The sequence below is a fragment of the Tympanuchus pallidicinctus genome, unplaced genomic scaffold (assembly GCF_026119805.1).
Source record: "Tympanuchus pallidicinctus isolate F22 unplaced genomic scaffold, pur_lepc_1.0 scaffold16, whole genome shotgun sequence".
Classification (NCBI taxonomy): domain Eukaryota; kingdom Metazoa; phylum Chordata; class Aves; order Galliformes; family Phasianidae; genus Tympanuchus; species Tympanuchus pallidicinctus.
This window is the reverse complement of record NW_026294679.1, coordinates 18749579-18775058: the sequence shown is the minus strand read 5'-3', so window position 1 is coordinate 18775058 and position 25480 is coordinate 18749579. Positions and strand designations below refer to the sequence as shown.

The 25480-nt window shown below is 42.0% G+C and overlaps 1 protein-coding gene across 14 annotated transcripts in view; it reads right to left on the bottom strand.

Annotated features, from left to right (window-relative positions):
- The window catches only part of TLL2 (tolloid like 2), a 128049-nt gene that overhangs the window by 72806 nt on the left and 29763 nt on the right, over positions 1-25480 (bottom strand). For 9 of the 14 annotated variants that reach the window (XM_052676960.1, XM_052676958.1, XM_052676957.1 and 6 more), the window contains 5 exons: positions 9901-9975; positions 5949-6119; positions 4224-4341; positions 3621-3799; positions 3247-3352 (listed from right to left, as the gene is read on the bottom strand). In XM_052676960.1, coding sequence (XP_052532920.1) covers positions 3247-3352; positions 3621-3799; positions 4224-4341; positions 5949-6119; positions 9901-9975 — 649 coding nt within the window. Of the gene's footprint in view, positions 1-3246; positions 3353-3620; positions 3800-4223; positions 4342-5948; positions 6120-7287; positions 7441-9871; positions 9976-16102; positions 16255-25480 lie in introns of those variants that run through there. The other 5 variants (XM_052676971.1, XM_052676970.1, XM_052676969.1 and 2 more) reach the window with 5 other exon arrangements.

The window sequence follows — 25480 nt, the reverse complement described above, 5'->3', positions numbered from 1 at the left end:
AGCTGACAGAAGAAATAGAAGGGAAATAATTTAATCTACTTTAAAAAAAAAAAAAAAAAAAAGTCATGGAAGGAGCTTTTTTCCAGTAGTAAAAAAAATTCTGATCTGCACTATAAAGCAGTACTTGCAAGCTCTGAAATACATCAAGTTTTGATTGACAAATTCAGTGTTGCATTCTAAATGCCAGCTGTATGCTTCAGTCTGAATTTCTGTATAAAAAAAATAAATCCTCCAACCCCAGGAGTAACGCAGAGACAGGTTGTTTTGCTCATGTTACATTTTCAAGCCTCCTCAGGAGTTCAGAGAAGAACTTAATGCTTGGCAGGGATGTACTTATGAGGCAAGTGAAATGCTTCCTGCTGACTTCCAGGCTCAACCAGAAAAGACTGACAAACTGTAAGAGTAACCACCACTTGTGAAGGTAAACCTTTGATTCTTTTGACTATTACAGTCCTCAAAACTGCATATTCACAACCTCCAGCCTCCCAGTCACTGTGTACATCTAGGGAATTGCTCACACAACACAAACAACTCAATTTCAAATTACCTTGTGATTGATTGTTATCTGCCAAGCATTTTTTTCTGGATGGCTGTAACATGGGCTGGGGCAGCAAGATTTTAGGTTTTATAGTTTCCACCAACTGAATCGCCTACTCCCTGAACAAGCATTATTGCCAAACATGACTCCAAATTAGGAGGCACTAAATATAGTTCTTGTCATTTCACAAACAAAGGAACTGATAACAAGAGAGCATTTTTCTGGCCTAGACCACATAGGTCACAGCAGTACCATGCTGTCCAAATAAGCCCCCTTGGGGTTAGCAACACTGCTAATAAGAAGTCGTACATTTGATGAGTGTCAGGCCTACTGGACTAAAGCAAACCACTATTTGCTTTGGAGTCTGTAGAGGTTTAAACTCCCGTAGTGTTAAACTGCCATTTGTAGGTCTGGACAGTGATAATAGAAATTTTAAGATAGTAAAATTAAACAATTTCCTTCCATATTTGTAAAGAATGCACCAGAAAATATAAGCCTGTAGCCACACTTCGTAAAACAGGCAGCTTTCTAACACAGAGAGAAGTTATCATGGCAAAAACTTCTTCTTGCTGTCATTACAGCCTTTAAGACTATACTCCTCACCCATCACAGATGCAAGTGATGTCACTTTGAATGGAAAACTGTAAGTTACTCCTGCAGCAATTCCCAGTAGTGCTACTTCCACTGGCGGGGATCATCGTGTCCCAGAAAAACAGTATCTAAACTTCATGTCCACGACAGAAAGTGTAAATACATCCTAGGATTTGGGGCAGTATTTAACAATGTCAAATACCATATGATTTGTTATCAGTGTTCACCAGAACTTATAAGCAACAAGGCTGTGCTGATTGCAGTGTAAGAGCTGCTTCAGCGAGTCACAGATTCAGCTTTAGAGCTTCTCATGCCATATGATTCATAACTCCGTCAGCTGCTCCTCATCCATACGCTGTTCTCCACCAGCAGAGAATTATACCATCTTTTTTCCCATGTGAACTTTCTGTAGCCTGCTGAACTATTCACACACCTGCTACAGTCCTTTCCTTAGAAGTGTCATAGAGAGACTGTCTCCCATATCTAGCCATTAGCCATAACGAACTTTGCTGGAACTTAGTATCTTCGTGGGTCCTACGTCTTTGTTAGCAGCAATTGGCCAGCACCTGCAAAACTCAGTAAGGTGAAGAGACATGCACAAGTTCACAAATCTGTATCCACGCTCATTGGTCAAAGTAAGCATAATTCGCCTGGGGCAGTAGATCTCAAAACAGGTTTTGGTTAAGTAAAAGCCTGTTCCCAGCACTGCCTATTTACTCTGAAAGCACAATCAGCCCACAGATGCACTTAGTGCTCAGTTCAATTACTGCACAAAGATTGCTGCTGGGGTGAGGGTGGGTCACAGAGACAAAAGACTTAAAGAAAACAGACTTAAAAATCCTATTAAGCATCAATTTAGATTTAGAAGGACTCTTGCCATTTGTATCCCTTTTTGGCCAGCAGTGTTCTGAAGGACCCTGGTTTTCAAGAGAGACAGATTCAAAGGCATCCACAATATAAATGGCAGTAATAACTTAATCCTGCTTTTGTGCAAGACAATTCCATCTATTTAGAGTCCAGCAAATGCTGGGGCAGTCCAGCAGATGCCTCAAGGGAAATAAAATCATTTGCTTTGGGTATCTGATCCAAAGAAATCTCTGAAGGCAGCAATACATCTTTGCCCAACCACCATCTCTCCCTGCCATAACAAGCAGTACTTCAGCAGGTTTGATATTTTCTCATGGTTGATGCAAAGTTTCAGAAACAAAAGCACAAAATGTTAGGCTTAGCACTGCCATACAACTGGCAAATAAGAAGATTTTAAAAGACTCAAAGATGCATTTAATATTAGCAAAAAAATTTATTCAGAATAAAATTTTGAGCTCTGCTTCTCATCTCCTTTACTTGAGGTACGTAGGGAAGAAAGCTTCTATTCTGTTTACTGAAAAACCTTCAAATAATGTAGCAAAATAGAGCTGGTCATCCAGTAGTTCTCATTCCAAATTCAGGACATAAATTTATGTTCATTTCCCCCTTTCCATACACATCTTCCTGAGCCCTCTACTCAGAAAGCAAGCTCCATCTGTATAGAAGAAATGAGAGTCAAGGGCAAATAGCCCACACAGAAGCTGAGACAGGAACAGAATTGAAAAATTCTCCATGAGAAACCTAACAACACAGAATCACAAGCCTGAAAAGGCCATGATCTAGAGTGCATAAATAGTTAAAAAAAATAAAAAACACAAATGTGTAATTAAAAATAATGGCCTGACACCAATTCCTTGGCAAAGTTGCTAAGGACTCAGAAGGCAATATTGTAACTCCAAACTATGAGCTGTACTACTACCAAAATTCGAAGCTGATTTTAGCTTTATCCCCCTGCAGGAGGGCAGATTTACACACACGTTGACTGTGGAGGTTCTAAGACATACTGGTACAGCTTTAAATAGTCTCTGAGACCATCAGTAGAAGATGAATATAGTAGGCAGGGGAATACAGTAGCCCACCATACCTCTCTTCAAGCACTCTGCTTTTTCAAATGTTTTCAAAGCTTACTGCAACCACCACATATCTCTGTAATAGATCACAGGTCTCATCCTAGGCTCTACATATCCCGCACAGCTTATGACAACTGCTAAGAGTTACCTGTCTAAAGACAGATAATCTACAATTCTCACCTGGAGAATGTGTTTCTAGCATAGTGCATGATGCTGTCGAAGTCATAGGTCTCTCCAAGTGAGTTAACTTCCCCGGCTTCCATCTTTAAAAAGTTGTATTCCTGACCTGTGATGTTAAACAAAGGGAAAAAACAAATCCCTTAGTTATTCCAATTCTGGGAGTCTGGAATTAAAGGAATATCCTCCTACAACCCAACAATTCTGCCTGGATGCCCCAAATCTATATGCATTCAACTATTTTGACCCTTATTCTAGGCAAAGACTAGAAATATTTCCCCTCCATCCCATCTCACAGCAGAGTTTTGCACAAGCCCAGTAAGGAAGATTGCCATCCATCCAAAAGCCAGGTGGAATAACCTGAAGTGCCATTTTACCTTGCTGTATGTTCTCTCTGATGATTGTGACGTGCTGGTCTCTGTCTGGCCGTGTGTGCTCATGCCAGAAACCCACCACATGACCTAGCTCATGAGCCACAATACCAAACTTATCACAGTTCTTTCCAATGGATATGGCCTGAGGGCCCCCTCCTCGGCGACCCACGTATGAACAGCATCTGGAAGAGAAAAGCCATAAACCCATTCAGTTCATCAGTGAATTAGGAAAGACTGAGATAGGTACAAGCTACCTGCTTCATACACTGTATGTATTTATATTTGTAAGTATATGAGTGTGCGTATGTTTCTATATACATCTACATACATGTAGCTGCATATGTAAGTAGGTATGTAAGTATATATTTATATATATGCACACACATGCATACAGATAGGTGTATATGTAGAAAAAAATATAAATAACCACGTCTGTAAAAATGCATGCTTACACTTAAGTGTTATCTCAGGAAAAGGATCTGAAACAGAAAGACACCCCCAAGTGGCTGTTGTTATATTGTGGCCAGAGCTAGACTTACAAAGCTGTTTGTAATGAAAGAGATGCCTGCAACTTTGATAGCTGCAGACACCGTAAGTATCACTTACCCACACGTTCTGTATGTGAACACAATGAAACTCTCTTCATCAGTTCTCTCCACAAACGTCACACAAGTGTGCTTCTCCCAGTGTCTCATAGCTTGCTTAAATATAGCTCTTTGGGTTCCTGAAAAAGAAATCCAAGAACAGCAAACAGTGAAAGCCTGGCTTTCAAGAGCATGACTTCATAAGGACAGTCAGTCTTTCCAATAGTCAATTCTATACCCATAGATACCTATAACAATCTGGGACAATCTTCCTACTATAGAGCTAATTTACTGTATCATATTTTTATCCTCCTGTATTTGATGAATTAACAGCTCTAAATAAAACAGGTAGCAAATATGGTTAAGTACAGCAATGCTTCTGCATACAAGAAATGTCACCTCATTAGGTAAATGTTTCTCTAGCACTGCAGTTTGGTGTTCTTATCTGTGCACTAGCTATTCAGTGGCACGCCAGATTTGCTCACATGTTGCAGCACAGTGACCACACAGATTTCAAAGCCCAAGAATCTCACATAAATGCACCACAAAACTAAAGTAGAACTACTGTCAGATGCTTTATCTTTAAAATTAGTAGCAAAAAGAATATAGGAGCTAGAGGCAGAACAGTCTTATGGATACAAATAGAGATACAGATATACACTGCTGGTTTATCCTTGAATTCAGGAACAGCTCAGGACTTTTATCAGAGAGACACTCGGGAAGAAAGGTATTACACCTTGCTCATACTACCAAGAAGGTAGGTGACAGCATTTTATCTCTCCCAGGATATGGGATACCTGCAGTGGTCACTCAGCTGCACCAAGAACAGTCATACAGTCAGCTAGAAAGTTGTGCTCCAGAACAAAACATGCAGCTTTTGTGTACACATGTCTACAGAGTAAGCTGCCACTCTCAAGAAGGACTAAAGAAGGGCTAAAGGTCAGAAGTACATCAAAAAAGCACATGGAATAGACAAGTTCCAGGAGGATATTAAACTAAGGCAAAGCACCAAGCTGAATATAAAACAGAGCTATTACGAGAGCTGCTTCTCACAGTCACCCAAAGAGAAGGATGGCATTACATACTCTGTGTGGTTATAGCAGTGGGACACACACAACGTAGAGAAGACTCCCTCAGACTCTGAAGGATGTGGGAGCTGTTCTCTGACAAATGCATGAGACACCTGCGACTAGCAGGCTCTGCAATAGCCTACTAGGGTGCATGAACCCCTCCTTTAGTATGAGGAGAAGGAGAACAGACCCTTCCACTAAGGCTCCACACACTCCTGGCAGCAGTTTAGTGCAAGTATGGTAAAGGGTCTTGTTTAACTTACTAAACAGATCATGAGGATTGCCCTAAGCTGGCAGGAGGAGGAGGACTAGGGAAGCAAAACCACACTATACAGAAGTGGTTATCAAACTGCCCTGCTCTTCCAACTGCACAGAAGGTCCTTTTTTGGAAACACAAGATGTGACTGCAGTTTACAGATGTTAGTCCCTGAAGCAATCAAGAAAGCAGCCAAGTCACTCAGTTATTTCTTGAATTCCGAACAAAGAATTATTTCTCCATACACTTTAGTCTCAGGCTTTTATGGTACACAGTTCCTTGCACAACCCCATTGCCCACCACCATGTGTCTGGAAAAAGGCTCTCAAAAACACAGGTTGTTTGTGAGAAAACTGCTCCAGAGATCTCCCACGTATTTTGAGACACCCCTGAGCAAACAGAGCAATATTTTCACTACTGACCAGTAAAATTTCCTCCAATCACATAGGGGATGACTCCCCCTGGCCAGATCCTCTCAGCCCTGGATGTGGTTGCCCTGCGCACTCTGGGAGAGGAGCGTGCATCCATCCCAGACTCATCTTTATATTCCTTCTTCTTCAGGCTCCTCACAAGTGTTGCGTTCTGCTTGCCGTCTGCAAGACAGAGTGGCAACACTGTTTAAATCCTCTTTAGTTCCAGGTACAGACCTCAGGTATATACCCTAGACCTTCAGAAAACAGAAAAACAGAAAAGGCAAGATGTTAATTCAAGCCAGAAGCCATAGCCAGATTTGCCAGTGATTTGTTTGGAAGTTGGAAACAGTTAGTCTCTGAAAACCTAGCCCCTCTTTTTGTACAGAATCACTGCACATTACAAGAATATACTCTCTCGGAAACGCGTGAAGGATCACCCCTGCTGTATCCATCACCTCGCTTTACCGAATAGCGACTTCAGAGACAGGGACACAGCACTTCTTTTAAGAGTAGCATGAGGATGGAGGTCAAACAAATCCAAATATTCCTTCATTTTCTCGATGTGCTACACTCATTCAGATCTGCAGTGAAAGGCTTATCTTGGCAGGGCTGGCTTTACAATAGTAAGAATAACACATCAAGGAGGCCTTTGAAAAAGGAGATGGGCCGCTTTCACTGAAACCTACACTTAAGGATGAAAGGTATTACACGTAATTTTTTGTTTTCACATGCCAGATGTCAAATGATATGGAAAAACATATGGATCACACAGTGCTGGAGAAGGGATGCTCGGGGCTGGCAAAGCTGGTGCATTCTAATCTCAGTGCAAATCTCTATGCTGAACATTTTAATGAAAGGACGTAAAAATGCAAGAGGAAAAACAGAACAGATTTCTCATTAGATCTGCTGTGTGGTGCTCAGTACTGGCCAAAAAAACAGAGATTGAATGAAGATTAAATCATGCTCCCAGGCAGTCCCTGTACCTTGCCTTGTATCTATGCTGCTGCCACGTGCTTGGGTAGCAGTCGCCTACAAGATTTGCACTTTTGATACAGTGTGGGACTGGGACTGACACAGGAGAAAACTCCTTTCACTCCTGGCTGTTCACCTCATGTTTGCTGTGCTATGGGAGAGTCTGAACTTCAAAACAGCCTTATTCTACCTTTTTTTCTTTTAAACTACCATCTTTAAGGATTTGATAAGTTGTGGTTCTTAGATGTTCTTCACCAGTATATCACCAAGCTGTCCCATCAAATATACTTGGGCAAAGAAATAAGAGTACAGGCGTTGCTACAGTGGCAGAGAGCACTGGTCTAAAAAATCACATCACCAGGAACTCCTTTCTCACCTGAAAAAGCAGCACTGCTGGCAGTGGCTCCTTTGTGCTGGCAGGCCTTTCTGAAGCTCCAGGAGGAATGATCTAAGCTGCAGTTGTGGTATTTCGTATGGAAATCAACAAGACCAGCTACAACTTTGATTCTCAAGTAAGGGCCATGGGTTGCTGGGTTACGAAAAACAAGCCCCACTGAACTCTTTCTCTCAAATTTAGATGTGCTACTGAGAACCTCTTCTCCCATTCATCCCTTCAGCAGAAACATGGGTGAGTAAACCATTACTGTTTTGATCCCCTCAACCTTAACAATAGGAAGGAAATTAAGGTAGTACAGAGAGAAGAAAGTAATGAACTTCAAACCCTTCCTCCTGCCTCATACAGCTCTGCCCATCCCACTGGAGGTCATACCCTCAGCTGCAGGATAAAGCAATAACTTGTCTTTTGTTCCATTTATCTCCAGCTCCAGCATGCTAGCTGCACTCTTTCAGAAATTGTTCCATGCCCAAACCAGCTGCTAGATCCTTCAATGTTGAGGGAGGGTTACCGTAACGGAATAAGAATTGTCCTCCCCTTCTTTACACTCACCTATCCCACAAAGGACTGCTGGGTCATTTAAAAGACCACAGCTGGAAGAAGGGAAAGGGTCTTAAGAAAGAAATGGTCTAGTAGATATTTGTCTCCCAGTCAGAAACTGCTCCACAAGCTGCCACAGATCCCTGTGAATTTGCACACTGACAGCTCCTACCAGCAAAGACAAATGAAGAGTCATCTCCCCAGTGCTTTCCTGCATGTTGTGTGATAGAAGTTCTGCAAGATCTGCCTTTCTGTAGCACAATGTTTCCATTCCTCACCAACAATACAACCTCTTAGATGAATTCTTAGCAGCAGTCCTAATTCTTGACACCTTACCTCCTAAAATATTCTTCTTTTTATTGCTTATACTTGCTGGGCCCTTAAAGAAACCTGACTGAAAGGAAGATGGCAGCAGGTGTAATATCACCAGGAGATAGAAGAAACCTAGACAGAATGCTTTAAGAAGATTTCAATCACTGCCATGTTGCACACATGAAGGTTTCCCGGTTTCCTCGATGGAAGATAAAGCCAGGCAGATTTTCCAGTACTTAGTCTACGTGGGCATAATCTCTTTAACAGACTAGTATTGTTGCTAAGCCTAACACAATTGAGATTCTTTCCAAAATCCATTCCCTCCTCCCTCCATGATGAACATCACCAACCTCAGAGGTTTCCACAAACCACCTACGGATCTGAGACTCCATACAGTGAATACAACCCAGGTAGCACTCCAAATCTGCAGCATATCACAGAACACTCCCTGATGTTCTCTGAAATTCACTCAGGCGTCTCAGCCTCATTTGTCTGGGAAACAGTCAGACAAGCACTGACATAAGTATCTTTCTTGAGAGTTCTTGCCAACTGTGCCATTACTTAAGGCCTGACGGAGGTTTGGGAGATAAGAGCAGCTGTGACATGGGAATGCAGCACTGGGCTATGAACATAGCACTCATTAATGCAGACACACACACCCCTGCTGCAGACTGAAGTGCTGTTTGGTCTCTGCCTTGATGACCTACGAGGGGGGAAACACAGTGGGTTGTAAACATCAACAGGGCAACACTGCGCAAATACCTGTGATATCACAAGTTGAGACTGTTCCTGTAAGCAATACCTTCCCTACAAGAGTAAGAGAAACCAATTGCAAGACTTTGCACAGGTGATATCACAGCTTCAGGTGAACAGAAGTACAAAACAGCTTAGACGAAATATTCCAGCAGCAAGAAGCAGACAGGTAGTACTACAAACTCCGCTCTGGAGTAAAATGGTTTTAACAGGCCCAGCCACACTCATGGCCACCTACATGTACTGGTCTGGGTGGGATGGAGTTAAGTTCTTTCATAGATAGCAGCCCCACATGATGCTGTTTGGAATTTGCAGCTAAAATAGTGCTAACAACATGCATGTCCTAGCTATTGCTGATGTGCTTGCACAACATCAAGGCTCTTTTTTTTAAAAAAAAAAAATAAATCAGTCTTCTAAGTCATCTTTACTTCTTTAAGCAAGCAAGAAACGGGATAGGATGCAGCTATAACAACAGACCCAGATGGGCCAAAAGGATATTCCATTCCATTTGACATCATACTCAGCAATAAGAACTGCAGGATTGTCTTCTAAGGTAGCCATTGAGCCATTGCTCGTAAGCTAGCCGGACATCGTTCTGTTTCTGGGAGAGGGTGAGTGAGTGCTTTTACATCACTTTGTTTGGGGACTTCTGGACTTTTTGCCCCCTATTTCCTTTACTAATTAAAGTGTCATTAATATTGTCTTGCTTTTTCTCTTTCTGTTCTTTACCCCATCCCACTGGTGGAGGTGGAAAGCCAGTGAGCTCAAGCATGGATGTTTGGCTGCTGGCTGAGGTCAACCCTCCACATCACAAAAGGCAAATTCACCCTTGCAGAGAGTTCATAAACAGCAGTAAATGAAGATGCCTGGGAACAGCTAGTCTCCCAGGCATGCAGGCACACACCCATGCACAGGACAAAGGTTTGTTTTACAGGGAATAAAAAAAGTAAATAAAAGATACCCAAAGGTCTGGGTGGGGTACCACATTACCCGTTTTAACTGCTTTTTTACTATCGGTTGAGGTGGTGTTCTCACTTGGCTCAAAAGACTGTTCTCCCAGGCCTCCTGCAAAAGAAAAACAACAGATTTCATGTTGTATGTTGGCATAGCTCTGACATAGGAAGGACAACAGATGGCAGCGAGGTCATCTGTGGGTCTGCTGGCCTCAGAAACTGGCTGCTATACCTCCTACAGGAGCAGTAACTAGCAACCTGATAAAACAGGGCTCTTTCCCTGGATTTCTTCCCAGCCTACAGGGATGTCTTGCAGTTTGTTACCATCCTGTGCTTTACTTTTCCCCATGTAGTGAAAAGGCAAAGCATTTCTTCTAGGGAAATTTTTCCATTCTGCAAAGATCAGCTTGGGAATACCAAAGCTGAAGAGCTGTAGGCAGTATAGAAGCTTTGTAAGCAAGCCACTGAACACAGAACCAACACAGAAAACCAGCCCAGCATATCTTTGGCAGGAAAGCTCTCCACAATTACCATTTTTCTTCCAGTTACCAATTTCTTCCAGTAGGAAGAAAAACTCAAAAAATCATGCCTAGGGTGAGAGAGCATAATATACAAGGCAGCAAGATGGATAACAAATTAAATGGGCTTTGAGACTACATCCACAGACTTAAGAAGGTGGCTCTGGCACCATCATTGTTGTCACCCTCCCTCCATCCCATTTTTGCTATTGAGGATACCTATGTGAGAAGGGAAGCTGAATGGGCCGATTTCTGAAAAAGTACCAGCAATTTTCAGTCTTGGTGGCAAGGTAAAGCAGGAAGAACATGATCAACTACCAAATACAGAACAGAGTACTGTTATGCGTACAGCACTTCTGGATGCTCTGTAGAAGCTCCAAGAGAGGTGTCCCACTTTCAAGAGAGATGGAATCCTTCCAGCCTTGCAAGTCTCGCTTTGCCAGCTGGAAAACATTCCTCTTGCTCTGGAACTGGCTTCTTGCAAATCCATCTCCAGTCCCTCCAAGTAGGCAAGGACAGGGATGTCACATCCTGCTCTTAAGGGGAGGGAAGGGGTGACTAGGTTTCACTGGCCCTTTACACAGGTCAACATCTATGATACCTGGGAAAAGGGCTGAGAAGAACTCTAATTCTGTCTCTTCAAAATATATTATTAGATATACTCCTTCCAATTCTACCTCTCCAACATTATATTACTAGAACTAATTAAAAGATCAGGAAACAGATGATGGAAGACAGCAATAAAATGAAACGGGAAAATAAAATATCCAGACTCTCAGCTGACTATAGGTTAAATCATTGTGGTCCAAGAGACTCACTAAATCAGGGGATTGTCTCTCAAAGGAAGTGCATAATGTAGCAGAACTTGACTGGACAAAAGCCACTAGATGTGTGAACAGGAACCAGCCTGATTCAACAAGATAGATTGCTCTGAACTCTATCACTCTTTTCCAGCTTCAATGTCCCATCCTAACATTTCCCTTTGTTTTCTTTCATGCCCAGTCCTCCTCACTTCCTTAAGCCCAAGCTCAACAAAAGTTGCTTCTCAGTTAAATTTTAGGTCCCCAGGACTTTTCACTCTCCCAAAGTTTGCTATTCTTCACACAACATGCCACTCCATTTAAAGGAAACCCTAACCAGTCATTCACCACCAGAATTAAGGGATGCAGTCTTTGCTGAAGCAAAGGATGATTTTGTACTTCTAAACAAATGCAGCTTGCAGTCACAAACAGATTGCTTCTTAATTGAAATCGGGAGGTGAATTATATGGTGAATTAGGAAAAAGAACAACTCCGTATTTAGTGAATTGTTCTCCTAAAAGGGGACTGTATGGGATTGAATTGCAAATAATGTCACCAAAATCTACAGCTGGGCCCCCTTTCCTGCACCAAAGCTGCTGACCTCTGCAGAGCAGCAGTGCCATTTGCGCAGACTGTTTTTCCAAGCTGTGAGCGCATTCTTTCCCAGAGATCAGTGCAAGCCTTGGTTTCTTATGCAAAAGGGATGTTTGAATAAACTAGTGTGACTAATGAAATCTAAAACATCTTTGCATATTTTGTCTCACTGTAGCCCGTGAAAAGGGAAAGCTCTACACAAAGGCCAGATATTGGTGGGCAGATATGCCGTATAGTTTCAAATGTTAGTAATCTCACTAGGAAAGACGGGGAGTAACTACACTCTTCTCCCACAAGGAATCACATGAGATGAAGATCCTGCTCTGATTCATACTGGCTTTCAGATATTTCCTATCCTTATGATATCTGAACACATCCTGAAGATTAAAGCAACTTGACACTTAATCCTCTCTCCTGATTCATCCCAAGAGAAGGATAATGCCTGATTTTGGCAAGACAAAGATAAGTAACTGACATGCTTTTATCAGTAAGATAAGGAAGCCAGGGAATGAACCTTTTATCTGAAAGCAGCTGCACCACAGGCATTGTGCAGGACCTGTTGCTTCTCAGTAGGTCCCTTAAACCACACCTTTCAGTTAGACTATTCTTTTCATCAAAGAGTGTAATGGATTCCAGCCATTACTGCTCCAGAGCCTGGAATGCCCATGCATTGAGGCCTATTATGACTAGAAACATTAAAAAGGAGAATGCAAATTTTCAGTTTGACACAATGGTCTGTGAAAATTCCATATTGCAATAAGAAGGTAGGCCTTAAAGTAGCTTTATAACACAAGCAAAACAGGACTGACTCTTGTTCTTTTTTTTTATTTAAATGTATTTCCATCAGTTAACAAATCTTTCAAAATCACTTTCATCCTCTATACTTCCTGCTGTTGCGTCAGATAAGTTATGGCTTCCCTTCATCCTGACTTCAAGATTTGTCTGCTTCTCCCATAACAAGGAATGATTTGAATCTTGTTAGATCATGCCTCTACACAGGGAGCAGTACTGGATACCCTAAGCTCTTTTAACTCCCACACTTCTATGATTGCATCTTCCCTAACAATTTGTTGGAATTAACAGCTACAACCCCAGCTGGGCATTGCTGGACTTCCTTACTAGATAACTCAGTTTCCATGCACAATTTGACAAAGACAAAAGATTCTCTACCAGGGCTGAAATATTTCACCTTCTACCTCGAGCACACTCACAACAATTAGTTTTTCTGTTCCCCACGGATCAGCATTGTCACGGGAGCTTGGCTGACTTAAAGGAACTTCCAGAAGCTTAAATGCACCATAAATCTGAGTTAAATCCATAATGCTCACAGTCCTGGCTAAAGAACAGGTGTCCAATTTGTTTGCAAAAACTAAAGAGGCAGCTTGAGTGATAAGTAAGGGTCCAGTGAAGCAGAAAGCAGCCGGCTGTGGCATTGCTGGGAAGAAAACATTTTCTACACCTCTTCCAGAAAAGAAAAATGAAAATCCAATTTTGCTTAAAGGAGTCCAAGTTGCTCAGCTGGGACCAAAATAAAAGACAGCAGATTAAGAGAGCAAGAGAGAGCACAAAGTGTGCCAGGAGTCAAATCAAAACTATACAATTTGCAGTTCCCTTCTGCCACTAGCATAGACAAAAAGACAATCTGAAGAAACAGCAGAAAGCAGAGTCCATATGGTACTCATGCAGTCTATGAGAGAGGGTGGGACAAGAACACCTTAGTAATTTATTGGACTTTTTTGTAAATTCATCTTACACAAAATGCAGATTAAGGTTGAGAATATTTATTGCTCTGTGCATTCCGCTTTCTTTGGTTCTAAAACCCAAACACTCTGATCTGCTGAAGAGGGGGCAATCAGGTCCCCTACTAAATAAAGCTTCTGTGCTTCTTCCATATGATCAAAAATCACATGGGTTGTCTTGTTCACCAGAGGAGAGAAAAGCCAGGCAAAGCTGTCAAGCAGCTATTGAATTGGGATGTAAGTAGTAGACCTGGAAATACACATCACCTTCTCCCATGCACACTGTGAGACATCCCACAGTGCCACAAATCCGCTTCAGAGGTAGCTAACTTTTAAAACACTGTAACAGCATCTGCCTTGAAGCTTTTACCTGAAAGCACAACTCAGGAGTCGCATGTTATCCACTTGGAAACACAGGAGAAACAATCCTTCCTGGGATAGCGGAATACCTATCTAGAATTTAAAGTCATATGACTGTCAAGAGGAACTGTAGGTGCCTGAAAACTGAGAAAGTATTCCAAGAAGGAAATTGGATGGGATGAAGCTTCCAACATCTTCCCTTTTTTCCAAGATGGTAGACCAGTTACCATTAAAATCAAATCTTACCACGCAGTTCCAGGACAGGGTAACATTTTCTCTCCAAGACAGTGAAGGCACTCTTCACCACATTCATGCAAACTCCTTTTCCTGCTTACTTCTCACATACAAGGACACCATAGCTGAACATGGGCAGCAGCTACAGCCTTGTCGCCTTCATTGAGGTGAAAGGACACATCATCCAATCCTGAGCACTTTCTTAGGTTATCCTGCTTTTCTAATTCAGCAGAGAACAACTTGACTGTACACATAGGACTCACATGGACTAAGTCTCATCAAGACTTCGAGTATGTATTACAAAGAAGGAAAAGCCATTTGGGGGCTTGAATACAACCAAGGAAAAACGTGTCATAAATTAAAAAAAAAATAAAATTAACAGTTTGATTTCACCTTGTATTTCAGAGTACTTTGCTTTAGTAGACTCATTCAGTATACATGCTAGTCAAATTCCACAGCTCAAACTTTGGATTTGAAACAGAAACTACAACAAAGCATCAACAAGAAAGCAAGTAGTACAGGTAACATTGAACACATCTCTTCTCAGAGCTTCAGTTCTGGTTAACTGCCATATTACGATCATCAGAGAAGTTTCTGGAAGGACAGGCTTAGACAAATGATGCTACACTCTGCTTTTTAATTTCCTCATTAACCAGGGGTCAACAAGTTTTTAAGGTAGTCAAAACCCTTTATTGCACTGGATTTTTTAACTGCAGAGAAAGTGATGATTTTATTAAAACAAACTCTGTTGGGAAAATGCATTCAGAATGCAGAACAGATGTCTCCCAGAGTTGGTAGAGAGTCTGTAGCAAGAACTTTCCATAACCCCCAGGGCCCTCGAGATCTGAACAAATTATTTGAGGTAGTCCTCTAGCATTTCCTGACAGTGAAATAGCCAAAAGTCCCTAAATTTAAAGAAAAATAAATTAAGGAGAAAAATTCTGAACTACAAATCCCTTGCAGGAATCTGTTTTTTACATTCAGAGTAAGCTGACTAGCTGCAATAACTCAGGAGAGTCTCAGGGTTCATAAGCTTGGACAAGCAGATGTGTCATCTCTGCATTAGCTCTGCTTGTGTGGAACTAAGACACCAGCCTGCGAGGAAAGCTCGCAAGAGAAAGGTGAACATAGTTCAGCAAATGCAGAGCTGGCAAAAAAGCATGAGCTGTAAAGCACTTACTGCACCTTGCCCTCTGGCTGGCCATCTCCTGTATCATGTTAGTACCAACACTGCAGGAGACCATTGGCAGCATTATTCCCCAGCACCCTATGTTTTCCCTCTGCGCTCTTTGGTTTTCTGGAGGTGACTGTATCATTTTCATACTGTGATGCATCTTTAAAAATAAGATGTTGCAAGAATTGTGAGAACCTGCACTAACCTCTCTATCAGTATTTCAAGCAATAATCAGTGAACAATAATACTCCATGGAAAGAAGGGAGGACTGGGAAGATCAGAAGAAGGTCTTTCCTGCAGAAAATTAACAATTACCCTGCCCCCCAGGGGAAAAAAAAAATGGACAGATGGAAGGAAAAAAGATTTACCTACAGTCTGTGCCATATCACTGATTTTTCCCTGAGACAGAGTCCTGCAAGATGCTGGCTTATAGTGCTTAGACAAGTGACAACTGAAGTCCAAAGCAAGTACACAAGTCCTTTGGTCATGTCTGTGTTCCTGTTGTACAACAAAGTTTGTACACATGGAATGTAACTTCTCCCCTCCCAGCACATTGAAGTAGCAATGTGCAGCACCAACTACTGGTGTGTTGCATTAGCCTTCCTGTAAATACAGTAGATCAAGCTCTCACAGGCACTTCTCCATGACACCTCTCTTGATTCACAATAATCATTCTCTTGCCTACGTCTCCTCTGAAAAAAGAAGAAAAACAAATGAACTTCTGGAGCGTTAAGGAAAAGGTAAGAGCTGGCTTGGTTTCACCCACTGCTGTGCAAACAGTACAAACCCTCCTGCCCCCCCTCTGCTAACAACCCCTTACCTCTGACCTGCGCAGTCTAATTGCTTCAGCCATACTCTCTGGACCTCCTCAGGCACAGCCATGCACAGCTTTCTGTGCTCCTTGCAGCACTTCCCTACCCCATTCCAGCTGTGGGTTCCCATGCACAGCCAGCCAGCTCTGCTCCCACTGAGCCTTCCTAATCCTCTTGTTTTCCCCTTACCTTGTTTATAGTGGATAAAAATTAACTCAAAATGAAAACACTACACTGGAAACTAAATTATGTTCAAATACAATTAAACTCTGTTCAAAGAGAATGTGCAGTGCAAGCATAAATAGCTTTCTACCTTGATGGATATTCAAATTCTCCCAAGTCCTGGAGCGCTTTTGGTCCTTCTTACCCTCTGGAGGACTGTGACATATGTAACAGACCCAAGGACCTTGAGTAGATCCAGCAGACACCTCATCTGCTTAGTTACGTGCCAGCTCTGCTACAGCTTATTTAAAGGACATTTCAATTGGCTGCCAGCAGCAAGGAAACTGAGTCATGAGCCAGCACAGAGGTGATAGCACAAGAAGGGCCAGGTATGGGGCTCAAAAGGCTTTCAGAAGAGCACAAACACTAAGACTACCAGGCAGCCTCAAGTCAACTCTGGTTCCAGGACCCAGCAAGCCCCTGCATACACCCCAGATGTGAACAGAAGCAGGAGGACTTACTCAGTCTCATTAGCCTTCCACCATGTACCCAGGCAGACTCTGCAGGCTGAGGGGAATGAGACCATGACAGGCAGCAAGTAGAGCTCGATCAACAGTGGAGCCAGCAACACCATATCTCTTCTCAGCATGCTGAAGGGATCCAGAACACCGGGGTCAAGCTTCAGCTACTGCCATTCAGACTTTCCCTCCAGGCTCCCAAAGGGCTGGCAGCAGCCTTGTAAATGCACATGGGTGTAGTCATACAACTTATGACTACGACTTCCCAGAGGGCTATGGCTTGGGTAGGGTAGGCATGATCCTTTGTCCCTCAAGGTAAGGCAGCGTGCAAGACCTTGCATAGCATATCTCCACCATCCTTCTGCCATCAGCTTTCTCCCAGGTTCTCCCCTGCAAATTATCCCTGTCCAGAAAGCATGCAGATAAAGAAGCCCCAAAAAAGCCCCGAGCCTGAGCAAAAACTTGTCTGAGCATATGGCCAGCTGCTGCTGCTGCTGTATGGATTTCTGTTGCCACAGCCATGAAGCTGGGAGTTGGGATCTCAGCAGGTCGCAGCTCAGCCAGCCAGGACATAAAAGCGCTGGGGAAAGCAGCAGTGCCTCTGAGGCACAGACCTTCATTTTCATAGTGGACCTATGCATGATGTCACCCCATTCCTCATGCTGCCTTTCAGCTCCATGGCGAAACATGCCAGAATCATTTGCAGTCATTAAAAAAAAAACAAAACAAAACGAAACAAAACAAAACACAGAGGAGTTGGAGTGTAAGTGGAAAAAGCTTTCTTTACCACAGCAAACTTCCACACCAAGAGCTTCTGGCAGAGAAACTACCCAGTTCAGCCCAGGGACAACTGCATTTCAATGGAAGAGACAAACTGGTGGAAAAGCAACTCAAATCTCATCTCTGCCACAAACCCACTCTAGGACTCAGCAGCTCCATCAGTTTCAAGATGTGTGATGAATCCCCTACAGACACCGCTTTCTAAATCTCACACTTCTCTTTAGGAAAGCTCTAGGAAGTGAAACAGCAGGATAATCTGAATATTTCCTTTTGCCTCTGATCTTTGTCCTGGAGAAACTCGTTACCCATTCCTAAAGGTTATTCAAGTTGCCATCTGACCTTAGAACTACAGCAGCAAGCACAGTACAGCATTTCAGCCTAAAACTAATTTGCTTTCTTTCCCCACTTGACAGCTGAATAAATACTTTGTCCTTGCCACTTGAAAAGGGGAGCTACAGTGAAGTTCCTTTTTGTCCACTGTAGTTATAAAAGCCTGCCTTCTTTCCAAATTAGACCTGAGCAAGCACTCGAAGTAAACACATTTATTCCACAAACGTAATCTTTTTCTGTTCAAATCAACCATGAGCATTTTACAGCTTTTTCTAATTTACTTGTTATTTGTAATTATTTATCAAAACATTTTGGTTTCTGATTATTTCTTGTACCTGGCCCACTATTCCACTGAATAGAGTAAGTAACTTTTATTTCATGGGCACAGGAACATCCTTGCTTTAAAGAGCCTGAAAATCAAAGCATCCAAGCTGGCCTTGCAGAGCCACGAGCCTGCACCAGACTTCTCTCATAGCTTCTTAGATCTTAGTCTTTCACCAACAACTTCCTACCTCCAAATTCATTTACTAAAACACTCACAGAATTGACAAAGCCGCCTACACAGCTGAGGCAAATTCAATTTTTCATTCAAGCAAGTATTCAAGGAAATTAAGCACTTGCCATCTCTGAAACAAATGCATGATTTAGGCAATTCCATTGTTATTGGCTCAGCAATGTCAAATTTTACAATTAGGGTAATGGATTTAACTTCCAGGACAATTTCCATACGGATAAACTGATCTCCTCAAATGCATTTGTCCATGTGTTCCCTGAATCACAGTTAATTCATATACGGCTATTTAATAACCTCCACTTAAACACAAAAGACTATTCAGACTCTTCTGACACCAGTAAAAGGAATGGTTTCCAAGTGTGTTAAACCAGTTGTAGACAAGACCTAAAGAACATTTAATTAAGAGCAATCAAGAGCAAGAAAGTCGCAAACATAAATCAGATGTTATTAATGCTGTACTTCCTAAATGGTTAATAATGCCCTCTTGTACCAACTTCCAGGTGCCTAAGACCTGTCCAAAAAGAGAACTTAGAGGACTGGCAAATCTGTGGGGCTGGGAGCCAAAGACAGAGGCAAAGCCATGCAAGGTACAGCAGGGATTCAGCACTGCCTATGCAGAGACTGTGTGCTGCAACTAGTGCTATCTAGAGATATGCCAAAATCAGATCAGACTGGCTTCCTAATTTATTTCTGAAACATAAGGATTAAAGATGTGTTTATCATAAGACAAACACCAAAGTTTCTGCTAAAAATAGATAGGTGGCCAGTGTTAGAAATATTTGGGAGTTTTTGTTACAATGCTGAAAACATTTTAATATGAGCAAAATCGTATTGTTCAGATTTTATTCAGGTGAATAAAATCACTTATTTTGATAGGTGGGAGTCTACCATTTAAAAACCTCGATTTCAGGGAACAGTGCATTTCCAAAAAACCCTTTGTGCACATGCAACCAGTTGCCAAGAGGAACCTAGCCAAGAGGGAAAAACAAACATCTAATTCCAAGGGGAACACAGAGCAAGTAGAAGGGTTGCACTATTCAGGCTGTGCTCCTGCAAGGGCCAAATAGTAGTTCACCTATTGCTTGTCCTTTAATCTGCCCTAAAGGACAAACACTAGCAAGCTTAACAACTTGTATCAAAAAGAGGTATGTACACAGATGGACTGAGCCCTCAGATAGGTCCTTTGGAAAAAAGATATTTTTCTACCCACGTAAGAGGAAGCAGCCTTCATTAAAGATTTCTCAGAGGATGAACAGATGCTGTGGGGAGTTAATAGCTGTGGGTATATAACACAAACGTTATTTACTAGCTATTTACATTGGTCCTGGACGGTTATGATCAACACAGCTTAGATTAAGTCAGCACAAACAATATGCTCCAAGCTGAGCAGCAATGTTGAAATCACTCTGCACTAAATTAAATCACACTAGAAGCACAGCAGTTGCATCAGAGGACTTGAAAGAAATGCGTCAAAACGTGCTTGAAAGCATTACTGCTGTCCACAGATCCTAAACTACACGATCTCACCCAAAGTGGGACAGCAGAAGTCCTGCTTCTAACTGCTTTGAGCACCAAGTTTGCCACTTGAGAAGAACTCTTTTTCCTCAGCTTACAGCTGAATAATATATCTTCTAGTAGAAGAGATGCACTCCAGCAAAACATCCTGTAAACAATCCCAGATCATGTGATAATTAAAGTCAAAGGTTCCTGGTTTGTCAGGGAGAAAAAAAATGCATAAGAACAAATCCTGAAAATAGGAAAAGCCTTGTAGAACAAAGTGAGCAAAAGCATCCCAAAAGGCGAAACAGAAAAGCAGCCTGTTGCAGAGATGAGCTTCTTGCAGACCTGGTGAAACAGCAGAGGAGCCACCTGCAGTTTTACATCATGATCAGAATAAAGGGGGTGCCCAAGAAACCAGCATGTGCCAACAAACCAATACCACACTTTTATTCATAGAAGGTACAATTCAGAACTTCTCTTTGCTTAATTCACCAAAGAGGAATTTTCTTGCACCAGACTCATGAATTTGATGCCACAGCCTCTGGCCGTTCATGGCAGCCTCCATCCCAACATCAGTTATGAAATACTTAGGGCATTCTGGGGTGCATAAAAAAGAGCGTGGCCAGCAGGTTGAGGGAGGTGATCCTCCCCCTCTGTAAACAGCTAAGGTGCGGGGGGCAGAGTGGCGAGGCCAGACTGTTTTTAGTAGTGTGTGGAGACAGGGGAAATGGCCAGAAGCTGCAGCATCGGAAGTTCCACACAAATGTGCGTAAGAACTTCTTTACGGTGAGGGTGATGGAGCACTGGAACAGGCTGCCCAGGGGGGTTGTGGAGTCTCCTTCTCTGGAGATATTTAAGACCTGCCTGGACACCTACTTGTGTGACCTGGTGTATTGAACCTCCTTTGGCAGGGGGGTTGGACTCGATGATCTCTGGAGGTCCCTTCCAACCCCTATGATTCTGTGATTTAAAGTCAATTCCCACTCTGATTTCAATAAAATCTCTGGGATCAAACACATCCAACTGCACTGTTATCTGAATCACTTATTTTAGCTCATAGAGATGCTCTGTAAATCCTTCCTGATCTGTGTGACTGTGAAGGCTTTATCAAGGCCTTCATGCCATGAGCATAAAAATCTCTCAGTATTAGAGGCACAGAAAACCTATTTTGAGCGTTCTTGAAAAGCATTCTTGGCGGCATCGTGATGCAGAGTCACTGCCTCAGCAGCAAGCCCAGCACAGCATGGTAGCAGTGAAGGCAGCCAGACTCCCATGTCTTCTCATCTGCCCAAGCCAAAGCAACAAAACAGTAGAGATAAACTTGCCCTTCTCATTCTCAGAGGTTCCTTTCAGGACTTCAAATTGCCTCAGTGATACAGAAATCAGGAAAAAACATATTGTAACAGTAAATTCCTCTTAATCCCTAAATTGCCTCAAAAGACTTAAAATAAGCCCATTAAGATTAAATAGTCACAAAATTCCCACGGTCATGGCAAGAAAAGAAAAGGTCTTCTTCCTCTATGGCTAATGCTTTGGAAAATAAAGCAATAAAGCAAAGACAATCACTTTGCACTAGAGGACTCAGAACCTGAGTGCCACCATGCAGTTTCACAGCTTGCCAGCGGATTTTTTTGTTTCTTCCCCATTTCAAAGCCACCAACAGGCTTTCAGCAGCAAAAGAATCCTTAAAGTTCAGATCCAAATTTCTTCTAAACTGAAATAGACATTGTAAAAGCAAATACATGTAATAAGCTTCAAAGAAATCTACAGGAAACTTAAAAACCGTAAGGTCTTTTTCAACATGATTAGGAGTTGGTGAAGCAAGGACTTGCAGAGGATTGCACTCACTGGATGATCTTCAGGCATTTAGAACAAGGGGAAATGTCTTCAAGTTCAAAGAAGGGAGCTATAGGTTGGAAAAAGGAAGAAGTCTTCTATAGTGAGGGTTGCTCAGAGTTGTGGTGGGTGCCCCAGGCTCTGGGCAACCATATCTAACTGTGCACGTCCTTGTTCATTGCAGGGCAGTTGGATTAGATGACCTTCAGATGTCCCTTCCAACCATAAGGATTCTATCATTACCCTCTCTGCTGAGCCAAATCCCAGGGGAAATCATCTTCAACACTGTCGTATGAGAACAACTGATTTTCATAGCAAACATGCCACATAAACTTGAACCCAAAAAGGAGAGGCAGGGAGGCAGCTAACAAACATTTTAAATGCAAAGTAATATTTAAACATCCTTCTCTGTTTCTTTACATAAATAAATAAATTAAATTAATGAGGAGGGGGAATTTTCCTATTTGGAGCTTTTTTTTTTTTAAAATGTGTCATTATATACAGTAATAATAGGATGAATAAATGATACAGAGCACATGTTTGGCCTGTAGCACCTCTACTTGTCTAATAAGCAGCAAACAAAAACAACACAAGCAATTCTTAGTTTAGAACTTAAGTTCAGTGGAGAGCAGCTAATAGAGGGGAGGAAAATACACACTTTACTTCTGCTTTAGAATATCACAAAAATTGTATTTCAATTCAAAAAAAGATCAAGTGTACAACTTTAGACAGCTGTTTTTACAAGATCATTGATCAGAATAAAACTAACCTTCAGGAAAAGCACAGCTGAGGTTGAGATGTATGGTAAAGAGAACAGAAATCACACTACTGGAATTATTTAAGTAGGAAAAAAACACTTTGGAACATATCTGCAGGGAAATCCTGGAAGGGTTTGAATGAGAACTGAACTAGTTGGCTGTTCTGAGCTCCCTTGTAAGTGTGTGCCTCTCAGCATTCACACAGTGTTCATCTGTACTGTTTGCAAGGTTTTTGTTGTTGTTTTTACTTAATACTGCTCAGAGTTTTAACTTAGTGGACAGAGACCAGCATAAGTAACTCAAATAATCTGCTTGGATTAAATAGGCTGCATTTAGTTGTAGACTGCCTTGATGTCTCTGCCTTTCCCTCAACAGCACTACAAAAGCATCAGAGAATGCAAGATGCTATTCATAATGCCTCCTGCATTCTTCAGCTGCCCAACCTGCGTTCTCCCCGCTGACTACTTGGAAAGGAAGCTGTTTTGGAGCAAAGGAGACTGTTCACGTGAGTAAGGACTATCAGGTCATATCTGCATTCCAAAAGGATTTCAGTGCATAAAATAAGAGGTACAGTTCTTGTGTAATGCCTCCTTCTAAAGGGCCTAGAGAAGGGCAGTAACTACCTCTCTAGAAAGGAGACTGGACTGGAAAAAGGTAAAGAAGGAGAGTTGAAATGAGAAAGCTTTCCACATCTGACAGCCTCAGCTCTCATCAGCCAAGGCTTTTAGTGAAATCATCCCTAGTTGTATCTACGTTCACTGGAGATCCATCACCCACACAAATGTGGAAACTTCATTCTTCCTCGGGAGCTTAACAGCTGCAGATGTTCTACACAAACTAGTAAGGTTTACATTTATGAACAGCCCTAGAGTGTCAAATAGCACTACTTTCACCCCTCCTCCCACTCCTCTCAGCCAAACAGCATTTTCTGGGGACACAGAAAAGAATGCCTGGCCTAATAGCTTGTTCAGAACTGCAGCTCCCAGATATGAAGAGCCTGTGTGTATGTACATATTAAGTACTTCCCCCACTATGCAACTAATCCGATTAACAGCTTTAGGAAGCTCTGAAACGTTATAATTCAAGGGGACCAACTCATAAAAGGTCTTAGACCATTTCTGTACAGAGGTTGCATTCTTCCCACTGGAAATAAAATAAAAAAAAAAACAACAAAAAAACAAAAAAACCAAACAACCAGAAAGCAGGACTTTCTCCCAGGGAAGAATGGATCCCAATCCCCACCATGCCAAAGTAGACCACCCTCTTACAATTCACAAGTGTCAAGCAAGCCCCGTAGGAGAAGAATCATCTCTTCCTGCTCCTATGAAGAGCCCCCTTGCAGAGCAGGTGAATGCAGAGAACCCTCTATGCATGCTCTGCAGAAAGCTAAGCTCGCTACGACAGGCCCAGAGGCTGGCCAGTTGTCAGCTTGCACTTCCAGGGGTTGAAAATCAGGGAGAGGAACAAAGTCTGCCAGTGATGAGGAGAGCACCATACGAGCACAGCATCACAATTGCCCTAATGACCATCACATGGAGCACCACTGGGCTTTAATACATAAAGACCAATTACACAAGTCACGGTTGTGTGAGACCACCGTCTGCCTTACTTAGTATAGGTGTAGGTTACAAAGTTCATGCCTGGCATGAGTACTGAGCACAAAAAAATGTTTCAGATTCAAAAACTATAAAAACCAGCACTAAATTGATATGGTTGGCATTTGGCTTTGCTTCCACAGAAATATCTTCTAACTTCTGTAGCTGACAAAGAGACACAGAAGAGATGAACAGTGCCTGTCCAGCCTACTTGGTCCTCATTCTCCGACTTACCTTCTGCTCTAAAGGCAACTGATTCCTAATAGTCTAACACTTGAGAATGAACTACATTCAAAACAACATTAACAGGGTAAGTGACACAATAACACATTTACAGGAAGCAATGTGTAAGAAAAAAAGTAAGAAATGTGCAGACCCCCTCTGCACAGTGGTTTAGAGTCAATATGAGTTTAGATTAGATATGGCGATGTTAAAGTATAAAGTATATAAAAAGTTGGGAGATGAATGTGCCGTCTTTCTTTCTGACATACTCTAACAGGAAGCTGTAGCACCAAACCCCAGAATAGGACTTACTCTGAAACAAAAGGCAGGCAGTCACAAAGGTTCAGAACCAGCTAGCAGTCCTTGTGAATGAAACAAAATGAGTGGAGATGCACAGACATCAGATCTGCCCCACCAATCTGAGTGTCTACTCAACTGTACACTCTACTTGCTAAATTAAAAGCACAGCAGCAGAGAAAAAATATGGTTGTCCCAACCTGCTTTGTCTCCAGTTTCACAAATGTCCCTCAAAGCTCAGATTCCAACTAGTTCTCCTGCCATCATGAAATAAATACTGCAGGGAGTCTCTTCACACTCTCCAAAGCAGCTGCAGAGTGTTTCAGATACTCTTAGAGATGGAGACAAAGCAGAGCTGCTGACTCAAGAAACAACTCCAGTCTGACTCAAAACCGAGCATACGTAATAGCTAAGTAGGGGCAGAAAGTAACATCAGCTTATATTACCAATCTCTTGGCTTTACAAAAAAAATCAGGACTGTTAATCTGTAACAATTACATAATCTTTTCAAGGGTAGCTGATGTGCAAGACATCAATGGGTTTTACCTAGGTTAATGCATTTTTTTTTTCCAGTTTTTAACCCATCAAGATTATAAGAAAAGAGAACAGTAATAGTTAAATTTAATGCCAAGTTGAATGTCCCTATTTCAATCAAATTTCCTTCCAAATTTGCAGAGGCAATTCGTCAAAGGAAGAAACCAACACTGTAAATTCGAAACTCCTTCAGGCCAAACAGAAAGGCTCCATGACTGCCCTCAGTGCAAATCTTGACTGTTTTTATCAAAGTTCAGAGTTGGTTCTCATTTCCAATTACATAACTAGCTTCTCTCTGTGTGCATTTCCCTGCCTGCAAGAATAGGCCACGCAAATGACA